Source organism: Lissotriton vulgaris, chromosome 6, assembly GCF_964263255.1.
Source record: "Lissotriton vulgaris chromosome 6, aLisVul1.2, whole genome shotgun sequence".
NCBI classification, from domain to species: Eukaryota; Metazoa; Chordata; class Amphibia; order Caudata; family Salamandridae; genus Lissotriton; species Lissotriton vulgaris.
In genome coordinates, this window is record NC_141694.1 from 1,786,824,591 (window position 1) to 1,786,837,485 (window position 12,895).

Sequence of the window (12,895 nt, forward strand, 5' to 3'; positions counted from 1 at the left end):
TAGTGAAATTAAAGTTTACAAAAATATACATATCTGGGGATACAAGTCAGTGTAGTATGCAAGCAGATCCTACTGACATTTGATTGGCTGCCAACACTTCAACCAGGAAGTGTTGGCAGCCATCTTGGGACCCGGCTTGAAGCTAAATCCACAGAAAAAAAGTATAAAATAAAGAAAAGGGGGCAAGGTTTGAATACCCTGACCCCCCCCCCCCCCAGATATGGTTTAAAAGCTTTTTCATTTTTTTATTTTGACGTGGACTCGCTGGTGGATCCACAAATCCATGGCAAAATTTTAAAAATACCCATGGATTCCTGCGCATATTTTGTCTAAGCCCCCCGGTGGGCCTAATCTCTGGGGCAAGTACAAATAAAGGGCTATTCAAAGCCCTGGGACCACCGCCTCCTTGGGGCAGTGATTTAATTATATGCGGGGAGCCCCGTCATTACCCTGCTGCCCCGGGACTGGCATCTCCCCAGGGCACACATTTTATAATAAAGTACTGCTTGGGAGGTCCTATGGCCTCCCTCACAGCCCCAAGGACTGCCACCTCCCTGGGCAGTAAACTAATTATATGCAGGGAGCCTCACAGCATCCCAACTGCCCTGGGGACCCCCACCTCTCTGGGGCATATGCATTAAATATTCTTTTTTTAAAACAACGTGGGGAGGCCCTGCATCCCCACACAGCCCCATGGCCTTCTACTTTCCCCGAGACCACCACCTCCCCTGGAAAAAATATAATCATGAAGGGGGTCTGTTGGGGACCCCCAGCCCAAGGGACCATCACCTCCCCGGGGCTTACATGAAGAAGGAGGGGTTCTGCGCTGCCTCCCTAATGGAGCCATAGATGGCCCTTGGGACTGCCCCCTCCCAGTCCCCAAGGACATTGCAGTTGGCAAAGGGTTGGCAGGAGCGCACCACTTCTACCAAGCCATAGTAAACACTGCTCTGCTTCGTGGAAGCAAGATCATTAAAAATGCTCTCACTTCCATGAAGTGGAGCAGAATCGTTTTCTGACAGACGGAGCTGCATGGTAGTAGTTCCTTTGTCCAAAAGCAATGCTGGCAGGGACCTCAGTAGCCTTCAGGTTCCCCCTGCATTCCCCAACGGGATCGGCATGGCCCGTGGATGGGGTCTCTGGGGCGATATCGGCCAAGGGAGGAGGACCCACTCCCCATTTTACAAAAATTATGAAGGCCTGGCCCTGGAAGATGGGGTTCCTGGATCCGAAATAGGCCTTGGGAAGAGTGCCGCATGGGCGTCAACCCTTTTTTTGAAAACATATTTAAAGGCCTTGCCTTGGGGGTTGGGGTCCCCAGGGCTGAATGTGGCCTCGGGAGAGGGCGTTAGCATGGCCACATCCCGTGAAAAATAGTAATAAAATACAGGGCATGCCGCTGGGGTTCCCGGGGCCAAATTTGGCCCAGAGAAGGGTGGGCCACATGGCCACTGTTGCTTTATTGAAAAAAAGGGGAAAACAAGAAAAAAAGGCCAGGCCATGGGGGACGGGGTCCCCGGGGCCATAATTGCCCCAGGAAGGGGGGCCGCATGGCCAACCTCCCATTTCATAAAAGACTGGCCCTGGGGATGGAGCCCAGGGTCTGAAATTGGCCCAGGAAAGAGGGGCTATGCACCCCCTCTTCCCTAAAAAGAAAAATGTAATAAAAAAAACTCTGGTAAGTCACCGGACGCCACGCCCCCTTAAACAACTCTCTGAAAACGCACCTTCTGGTGCAGTGATAGTTGGGGAACAAAATTCTCTTGAATGCTGAGGGTCTTTGGGGGACAAAAAGCCCTCTTGTTACCGCCAGTATGTGAGAGGACTTGGAGGTCATGCCCCCTTTCTCTACCACTCTGCAACCGCACCTCCTAGCGTGCTTCTAATTGGGGAATGAATTCCACTTTACTGCTGAGGGCTTCAGGACTAAAGGCAACTACTTCTCCCACCCATTAGTGCATCAAGATGCATGTTTGCAGAGTGATAGATTCAGAGGGCGTGGCCTCTGACAACCTCTCCGCAATCCAGCTGTCATTGGAGTTGACAGGAAGGGTAGTTGGCCCCAAAGGACCCTCAAGAGCAAAGGAGACTTCACCCCCCAACTGTAGTGCGCCAGGAGGCGGGTTTGCAGAATGGTGGAGAAACACCGAACACCTCTCAGTAAACCCATCTTAATGGACTTACAGGAGTTAAGGGGAGGGGTAGTTGGCCCTCAGTGATGTCACGAGTGATGCAATATGTGAGGCCATAAACAGTGCATTGCAGGGGTGTAAGTTATAACTAGCTCCGGTAACCATAACTGCTGAATGTCGCTGGTTTTATACGAGTGAAATCTGGCCCTAACTATAAAGTCCCTCTAACTTTTGGTTTATTCAGTGAATAGATAGATTTATGACATCTAAAATCGCATAATTTCTCAGAACATAGTGCATGGTAGAGTGGCGAGTTATAGTTATTGTAGTGTGGCTAGTGGGGTTTGGATATAAAGAATACATAAAGTTTTCCTAACCACAACTTAGATGTAAACTGGGTTTAAATCATAGTGTTGAGTGTTATTTGATTTAGTGTTGTTAACCCTTTCGATGCTGATGACGAGCTCAGCTCGTCATGATGCACGGTTGAGCTGTGCTGATGACGAGCTGAGCTCGTCATGAACAATGGGAAACAGTGGCCTGCAGCACAGGAGGGGAAAACACCTAGCAGCCAAGGTGTTAAGTGCAGTGTTGTAGAGTATAGTAAAGGACAGTGCCATACAGTGTAGTGTCATAGAGTCTAGTGTTATGGAGTGGAAGAGAGCGGAGTGGAGTGGCGTTGCATATAGTAAAGTGTTATAGAGTAGAATGGTGTGATGTGTCATATAATCAAGTGGAATATTGTAGAGTGTAGTGGCATGTTGTACAATGTAGTGGCATGTTGCACAGTACAGTAGAGGGTCATACAGTGGAGTATAGGCGACTCTAGTGTTTTGGAGTTAAGTATCATGGAGTAGAGTGTCATCATAGATTTGACCAGACTGTCATAGAATGGCATAGAGTAGAGTAGAGTGTTATAAAGTGCAGTGTAGGGGAATACAGTGTAGCACAGTGTTGTTCAGTGTCGTACAGTGGCATAGAGTGCAGCAGAGCGTTGTAGAGTGGAAAAACATACACTACAGTGTTATACAGTGGAGGACAGGGGCTCAACTGTCGTATAGTGTAGTTGAGTTGAGTGGCATAGTGTAGAGTGGACTAAAGTGTCATTTAGTGTACGGCGCTGTTGTGTGTAGTACACTGTTGTTGCATCACCAGTGTAACACTGTAGGAGACGTAGAGTGACTATGAAAAAAAGGTGGATCTCCTGGGGGCTGCTGTACTCCTGCAGCCTTGATGGTGCCCCTGCCTTACCTGTGGCACTACAAAAAACTAATATGCAAGTTTTTAAGAACCTCAGAAGATTCTAGGGGGCTGTTTTATGTCTGTATGCATTGGTATTTATGTAGTGTAAACCTAGCTAGGTAGCACCAGACTACATTACTCGGGTGGGATGGGAGACCATCTACAAGTCTGTGTACATTAAATGGGGTGCACACAAATACAATTCATTTTACTTTTTTTGGGCATGTCGAATTCTGTGATTTGCCCAGAATTAGCTTATGTGTATTCAAGAGCCAAAGCTGTAACTCATTTCTGATTACCATGTTTCAATGTCAGGAGCTGGAGCAATTTAGCCCAAACGCCCTGCTCCATTATCATCTAGCTTGCGTATTTTATTAGCAGCTGATATTTTATTTCCTTCAGAAAATCAACCTTGCATCACATCTTTTGTTGAGGACGCTTGCCCCTGTCTCTCTATTGGAGCACTAGGTGTGCATCTGACTGGGGCTACACAGGAACCCCACTCCCCACTTGACCTGCACAGCTCTCCGTGTAAAGCTTGAAGCTGCCAGCTTTTTGGTTCCCACTCCCTTCCATGAGAGCAGCAGCAGTGGCCATGTGCTCCCAGCCCTACCAGGCACAGACACAGGAAGCAGGGGAAGCACCCAGTGTAGCTCATCGCTGAGCACTGGTAGCCCAGAGGACAAACTATTATAAGCGCTCACTTGTTTTTAAGGGGTGTGAGAAATTTGCTTTGAAATTCCTACAAAATTACATGAAATTACGGCTATTTACACAAAATACAGTTCTCTCATTTTGCTCTATATTTTAGTGTTAAATTCATTCTCACGTCACTTTTTCAGTAAATAATAATGCTAAAAAAGCAAAAGCACTGAAAACAAATGCTGCATGCATCATGTTGTTCCTTTGGGATTTTAGCACTTTTTTACAATGAATTGTGCATTTATGGTACATCTTTACATAACAAGCATAACGCAATACCCCCAAAATTACAAGAATTACACCAATGTAATGTAAATTGTGTTTAGGCCTATAGTTTTTATTATGTTTTTCTCAGTTACCATTATCTACAGTACCTGGGAACTAATGTCTCCTTGGGAGAAGGACATCACTTTGGAGGAATACCCATGGACACCCCCTCACCATCTTCACTATTAGGTCTTTCCTGGGGATTCAAGAGGTTTTCTGGACCCCTGCTCAAGGCAGTCACTCCCCTGGAGACTGAGCTTCTTGTGCATATTTCCAACCACGATTCTGAAAACTTTTGGTGTCCTTTTGCTCCTAGTAGCCACCAGATTGGGTCTTTTCAAACCTTGACCACCGTTTTGCGTACTTTTTGTGTGGGCACTCTTTATGCCCTTTTGTTCCATGTGGCCACACAATAGGGTCTTTTCACACCTCCTGCCCCATTGCATGACTTTGGTTTTTGGGTTTTCCCACCCTGTTCATTAATATTTCCTTTAATATTTTTAGGAGTCCTGTAATGGTTGTCACAAAATATTCCACAGTTTGTAGGCAGCCAATCAGGATCTACCCGCCCACTTTAAATGGGGAAATCAGAGCATATCTGCACATCAACTCTGCAGATACCTCTAACTTTTTTACCAGCATTAACCCCTTTGTGCCCTTTTAATGGTTTGGGTTGGGCACATGCAGAAGGTTGGGCTTGGTTTGGCCTTAAGGAAAGCCCACTACCCAACCCCCATTCTGTTTTGGATGCAGGGTCCGGTGTGACACCACGCCTTGCAGATAACCTACACTGCGTATATCCAAAGATGTGCATAGTTAGGGACGTCCACTTGTGGAGCATTGGGTGCAGATCGTGGCCACATAATGTCTATAAGAAAATTATGCGAGAAAACAGTTTTTCACAGGGTGAGAGCACCTAACAACACCCCAGACTTCCTAAAATGAGTATACCCCACCAACAAATGAAATATATTGTGACTACAATCTGTTATCACCTTTTATATGTGGTCCTTTTTAGGTTGGCTCGATAAATTCTATGTTTTTTAGTGATATTTTGAATTATTTATGTATCATGATGCATCACCGCAGTAATTATTGCCACCTGTTTCATGTGCACAAGTTTATCCTTTTGGATTAAATTTGTTAAATATTACAGAATTAGAAATTTGTTCAAATTGTTATCAGATCAATATTAATGTTATACTTTAAGATACCAAGCAGTTCAATCATATATTTTTTTCAGGTACTGCTTAGTAATAATGAATATAATGAAATTGTAAAGCGCAAATCTCAATATATTAATTATTAATGGAGTAGAAACTGGTAATGTAGCTTCCAATGTCTTTTTTCACACAAATGATTTCTTATTACCTCTCTGTTTTCTGAAAAATCAAATATTCACTGATACCTTTGGGCAAATTTCTTACTTCTTGGAAATTTATCAAGAATTCTCTTGGAAATCCACAACTGTGACACATTCTCAGGAGGATTTGGATTTGTTCTAAATTGTACACATAAATATGCACAACTACATTCATACATGCAGAAATAAAAAGCCAAAGAGCTTTTTGATTCAGTTCCCCTTAGCCATATTCCTCCACTTATATCACCAACATTTTGCCAGGTGCTCTATTTTCATGCCCATTCTAAACAATATGTACCCCTTCCCTTATCAGAATTAAAGTTATGATGATTAAAAAAATAAGAACTATCTGCAAAATATTTATGAATATTCACAAAATCTTCACCAGCTTTTCTAGGTGGACCACCATGAATCAACTTCACACAGGCCTCTGTAAGCTAGTTTGCTCTTGTAAAAAGTTCTCCACATTATTGTAATTTCCCTACGAGAAAGCGATTTTTACACATCCAAAACTCCACCATGGCTGAATGCTTGAATCAGATGATACCCTCACAAAAAGATGCATTTTCACAGCATGTTTTAGTTGTATCTCAGTACGTCAAGATCAATACTATTCAACTACAATAATATTGCATCCACTACATCAACCTAAGTACTATATCGTAGGATAGTAGCTCCACATCGACATAACTAGACAGACCTTGAGATATAGTGGTCAGATTGATGTACTGAACATGACACTATTGTAATGCAACATAACACATTTGATATACTGGTGACATGCTCTAATTTTCACATAGGTGGGAATATATGTTTGTGAACCAATCCTCAAGTGTTTAATTAAATCCAGTACCCAGCACAACCTATGTAATGGCTTCGATTACTGATGCTGAAAACTTCGCTCTATGTTTAAATAGCTCACTTTAATATAATATATTTTATACTTTATAAGATAGTGTCTTAATCGTCAATCCTTATTTATTTAAAAATATTTAAACAGTAGCTACCCATAGACTCACAATTAGGTAACTTGATTGGGTTGCTATTCCTTTCTTGTAAGTTATGCATTGAACTCTTTAATGAGTATCATTACATTTTGGGACTATTTGTTTTTCTTATAAGACAGTTTGTAATACATGATATGTTCGGACACAAATGCATGTAAATGAAAAAAATTCAAAGTGAAAACTGCAGAAAGCCTTGGTTAAGTATTATCAAAGTCATTAAAAAAATATATAAGTGTATTGAAGATAGGTATGTACCTCAACATGGAGGTGGCACAGTATAATACAAAAATACAATACAGTGTTCCCGCTTATATGGACGGATCACTCGGCAGTTAAATTTACTATTTTAGTCAGGAACCATAAAAATTCTTCTCCTAGCATACGCCCTCAGATTAAATGTCGCAACTGGAAAAACATTGATCCCACTGCCTTATATAATATTCTGAAATCTACGATACCAGAAGACATATCTGACCCACATGAAGCATCCAATAATTATGGACATTGGCTGCACAATGCCTTTGACCACTTAGCACCCAATAAAAAAATGCAGCCAAACCGCACTAAACCCTCTGCGGCTTGGTTCTCGGAACCACTAAAGCTCGAGAGACAACGATGCCGAAATCTGGAGAGGCGCTGGCGTAGGAATTACGATAATAATGACAGAGATACTTACAAGAAAGCTTTGTCGAGCTACAGAAAAATCATTATTGCAGAAAAATGTAATTTTTATAGCACACAAATAGAATTAGCTCAGAATTCGAGCAAACAGCTATATCAGGTGGTCAAAAAATTAGCCAATCCACCGGCTCCTTCCATCACAGAGCCATCCCAAATCTTTTGCAATAAGGTAGCAGAATTTTTCAAGGCAAAGGTCCAAGACATTTCTAACAACTTTACTAAAAGAACTATCACCGATTCTGTCTGTTTGGAGATCCCTCTCATGTCACCAAAACCAATCTTTGAGGTCTTCTCCCCACTATCCCAGTCGCCTATGGAAGAGCTTATGAATACTGTTAAGTCAGGATCACCGTTGGATCCATGTCCTCCACTCATTCTTAAACTAGTATCTAATCTGATAGCCCCGGTGCTCACTAACATCTGCAACGCCATGTTTCGGACAGGTGACTACCCCTCAATTTGGAAAAAGGCCACTGTAAAACCTCTTTTAAAAAAACCAACCCTAAATCCATTAGAGCCTAAAAGCTATCGCCCTATTGCCTCGCTCCCTTATCCATCAAATATTTTTGAAAAGGCAATGAACCTACAGCTGTCGAATTATATTGACCAGAACGAGCTGCTGGATGACACCCAGTTTGGGTTCAGGAAGGGCCACGGGACTGAGACTGCTCTGATAAAGGCAGCAGAGGAGGTCAGGATAATCATGGACCAGGGTGGTACAGCGGTGTTAATACTCTTGGATCTGTCTGCAGCTTTCGACACGGTCGATCATACCATCTTGATCGACCGTGTCTCTGCAATTGGCATTCAGGGTAAAGCCAGAGCACTCCTGGCATTCTTCCTGGCTGAGAGAGAGCAGTCTGTGAAGATGGGGTGTTACTGCTCTCCTGATTTCACCCTGCCTTGTGGAGTTCCCCAGGGTTCCTCGCTAAGTCCGACACTTTTTAACATCTATGTGTCAGACTTGGCGAGGGTGATCAAGTCATTTGGTATTGGACTAACCTCATATGCCGATGACACCCAATTGGTCCTGGCGATCCACAAAAATGGAGGAGCAGTAGCCGCGAACTTCCAGGAGGGCATGAGAGCCATCAGTACCTGGATGGATCAGAATTGTTTAAAGCTAAATTCTGACAAGACGGAGGTTATGGTATTTGGTGAACTAACCCCGTCTTTGTCCCCAGTCTGGTGGCCTTCGGAGCTAGGAACCCCTCCACCACCAGTATCTAAAGTTAGAAATTTGGGAGTTCTATTCGACAACAAGCTAGCTTTTGTCAGCCATGCTAACGCAGTGGTCTCAGCCTCCTTCTTTACCCTAAGAATGGTAAAGAAATTGCTTCAATTTCTTCCCCCAAATGCAGGCAAGACCCTAATGTCCACTTTGGTATTATCTAAGGTGGACTACTGCAATGGCCTACTGTTGAACGCGCAGGAGCAAGTTCTGAACAAATTACAGCTTGTTCAAAATCCTGCCGCAAGGATTCTAACCGGCACACCTAAATACTCATCCATCTCTCCCATCATTCGTCAACTACATTGGTTGCCGGTTAGAAGCCGTACAAAGTTTAAGGCCTTGTGTATTACTTATAAGGCATTGAACAATACTGGACCAGAATTCCTTAAAAAGGCAATTAGTGTTTACAAACCTAGTCGAACATTACGTTCATCCGCAGCCCAACAGCTCCAAATTCCACGCACAAAAAAAGCAACATGGGGAGACAAACGCTTTGTGGTTGCTGCTTCAAAACTGTGGAACCTGCTCCCTTCCTATATCAAACTTAGTCCATCACTTTTAACATTCCGAAAGCACCTTAAAACCTGGCTTTTTAATCTGTAATCTTTCAATGGAAACCCTCTGCAATCTGTGAACTCCAGCGCCGAGACACCGGAAGGTATTTGTGCGCTATAGAAATTTTATAAATAAATAAATAAATAATAAATGCATCAGTAAATAAAAACAAAAAACAAAAGATTCAGCCCTAGCTTTCAGGCTAATAAAACGGGCTATTCAGATGATCCTTATGAATAATAACATTTATTCAATTTTTAGGATGCATTATTCACAATCCTCAAATGGCAATTATATATAAATAAATCAATTTAGGTAAAATAAAAACACAATACTTACGCAGGGGCGTATTGGCAAACAGACAGAACAAAATTTGAACACTGCTGACTTGCGCATCCGATTTTGGAACTTTCATTCCAAACGACCTTTACAGTTAAAGATAAATAATTATTATTGGAGCAACAGTATGTCCTCAAATGCAGGTTCAGATATCTTTTACAAATGTTTTTAAAATACAAATACTCAATACATGCATTTTAACATTTATGTTTTTTCTATTTTATGTACATTATTTCTTTTAATCACATTATTGTGGTAATAATTTCTTGTTTTTAAAGAGGTATGTCCATATTCCAGGTAATCTCTCATTTTTCACATCATAACACTACTTAGTATTTGGAATTATTAAAAGTGACACTATTATGTGGTCATCAAATTGCCCAAATTAAGCTAATCTTCTGCAGATTGTTTGTGAGAATGCATTTTCATTTTTTCGACTATCATGATATTTCACTGAATCAACCTACGGCTGTTCTACAGAATACAGTCTTGTGTGATATATGAAGTAAAATCGGCACGGAGGGTCTGATTTATATTTCATGAACGGATAGTGGTCTGTCAGGGCGACAGTCTAAATTTCTCCACCACACTGACTGAATACCAGTTTGCCAAAGTTAGAAATATCTGGCAGCCTGATGGTCATTTGTAACATTTAAAGGAACCACTGTGAAGTAGTATTACTAGTAAAGTAAAGTCTATTAGGACAATTGTACATAAAATATTCTAAAACAATAAAGCAACTGTACATTGTAATACCAATTAAAACCCATACACCCCCAAAACAGCACACCCTATTCAGATACATCCTCAAAATTCTGGCTGACAGGGAGTATAAAACGTGCAATTCATACTGCCACATCAAATTGTGCATTTCAGACAGCAGCTCCATCGCCTCCAACCTTTGAAATGTTTGGTACTTTAAAAAACAAGAGTCTTAAACCCTTAATACAAGCAGATATATAAAAGACACAATCCATAAGTACATGAAACATGGAGAATTTTGCTTTCAGTGAGCATATACCGAATCCATTACCATTCTGAACCAGACTGCACTATTTCTGGGATGAAAATATTATATTTCACCTTAAAAAAATGTGTTTTGTAGTCTAGGGTTAGGTATCTGGGCCCAGTAGAGATAAACCGGGTCCTGGCCAAGAGTATTTAAGGAAAGCTGATGGAAGGCTTCTTCCTCAGATAGCAGATGCAGAGAGTTGTCAATCTTTCTCAGAGTCTCGTAAAGCCAGTTTGCTAGGAAAGGGGGATCACATTTCAATTGTACCCCAAGGAGAATGCATTTTTACGAGATCCTTTATCCTAATTCTTGCATCCCTTCACCACCTTCTTTGGCTACTACAAATTCCTTCCCAGTACAATTTAGACACCTTTGGGACTTCGCTATCCACAATTAGCTTATTAAAAAATCTCAAAACACAGGAGTTCGCCTATGAGTTCCAAAAAAACAGATTTAATTCTCTGCTCATTCCCCAAACCATGCTTCCTAGTGGCAGTGACAGAAGTATCCTAAGAACCACTGTGACGGAGGTTCCTGTGATTGTATTGAAACTTTATTGAATGATTCTGTCAAACATGAACTCGTGTTGTAAAGTTTCAATACATTTGTTTTTCAAAAACAAACCTCCAAAGGATTTTTTTGTTTTTGAAAATAAAGGAATGCCCCTTTGGATCCATCTCCCATTGTGAGGGGGGTCACTATTTGTGTTTTACTTCCCCTGACCACCACGGTTCGCCTTGTGTCCAAGCCCCTTTGGTCGGGGATCTGTTGCAACTCAGCTATTCGTCTACTGATCATTTTGTACATTTTTGTTCTTGAGGCATATTTCATTGGTCAAAAGTTAGCATGTTGACATTCTAGTTTTGGCTCCATTCTGACAATGAAGTCAATTGATGAGAGTGGTTTGATTAATTAGGACTGGCTCTATGCTGGACACATCCCTCACTGTCACCCAGATTATCATCCTTTTCTTCCTTCTTGATGTTGTGGTGTGGCATGGCATGACATATAGGTGTCACAGCTAGACATGCCTTTGGTTTGTTTTCCCTTTCCTCAGTTGACAGGATGTGTTTTCTCTCGGTAGATTTTTTACCTTTCCAATGATGTGTGTGCCTTGCATCCCTTCAGGTTTTCCATATGGATCTGTGAATTTCTCACATTTGGGTTTGCTTCTTGACCATATATCTCTCCAGTGGTTGACTATTTTCTGGGTTGTTAGTATGGAAATGAAGCTAGAATTGTGTGTTGGCTTTCTGTGTATCTTTCACCTTAATTTAAATGTACAATGGCATTTTTTTTAATTTATGAAGCAGACACTCTTTTTGAGTAGCCGTGCGCTTTACAAAAGCCATTATAACATAACATAACATAATATTAGTTCTGCAAAAATACCAGTGAACTTCCAAACTGTCTGATGAGATGGGTTAGACTATATTTGTCTAGTTATTTCCTCCTGGTATGTGAGTGCATTGCAAAGGGTTTCAAATAAAGTTGTGCCACTTGGTGTCTTCTCTTAAAGTAAGATATTCAGCAACAAAAGAAGTAAAGAGGTAATGTTTTGACTAGTGATTGAAGGATGGCTCCATCACACACCCACTTGGAGAAGGCACGAGAATAAAAACTGATGTGTCCATCGCAAAAGGTTAATACAAGCTGTTTTGATGCATATATCTATGCAACTGTATCAAGGAGTAAGACCATGAGTATCTCTTTCATTTGCTTCATGACTTCCAGAGAAAAGGGCAACTGCCCCCAGTAGCTATGGTGGCACCCTATGCTTAACCCTATGAGCTGCCATGTGTCTTCTTCAAATAGTCCTAGTCAGGAGAAAATGCTACAAAAGGGCAGAAAAAATCTATTTTACTTTCCATCCTGGTATTCTGGGTCATGTGTGGAGAAGACAAAGGAAAGTCTTGAGGCTGCTATGGCCATGCTGCATTGGCCTTTGGTGATTGGTAAGGCAGTCAAGGAATCCTCCCTGTGCACCAGGCACATGGATCTCTCTGAGATTTTTTTAATCCAGGACCTATCCATTTTTTATAGTTTGCGTGGAATTGGAGAAGATGTTTAGTCTGCCCTAGTTTGTACAGATATGCTTGATGTAATCCACCCAGGCAATAAGATAGCCCATTACACAGCACAGGTAGTCTTCATTGACCTCCCTGTTAATGGAAGCATGGAGTTGTTCCAAATTGAACACCACAATAATAATAGGGTCAGTCTGGTCTTCCACATAATTGTGACCAAGCTCTTGATGTATTACAAAGGTAGAACAACTTGGAGGAAGGCCTGAAAGCCTTCCACGTACTCTGTTCTCCTCAGCCTACAATCAGCTAACTTTTTAATATCCCCAAAAACTGA

The 12,895-nt window shown here is 41.7% G+C and overlaps 1 protein-coding gene across 1 annotated transcript in view; it reads right to left on the minus strand.

Moving 5' to 3' along the window:
• The window catches only part of LOC147709485 (cysteine-rich secretory protein 3-like), a 101,603-nt gene that overhangs the window by 15,559 nt on the left and 73,149 nt on the right, over positions 1–12,895 (minus strand). The window contains exon 6 of the mRNA XM_086928040.1: positions 9,523–9,608. Within this exon, the coding sequence (XP_086784166.1) occupies positions 9,523–9,608 (86 nt within the window). The remainder of the gene's footprint in view (positions 1–9,522; positions 9,609–12,895) is intronic.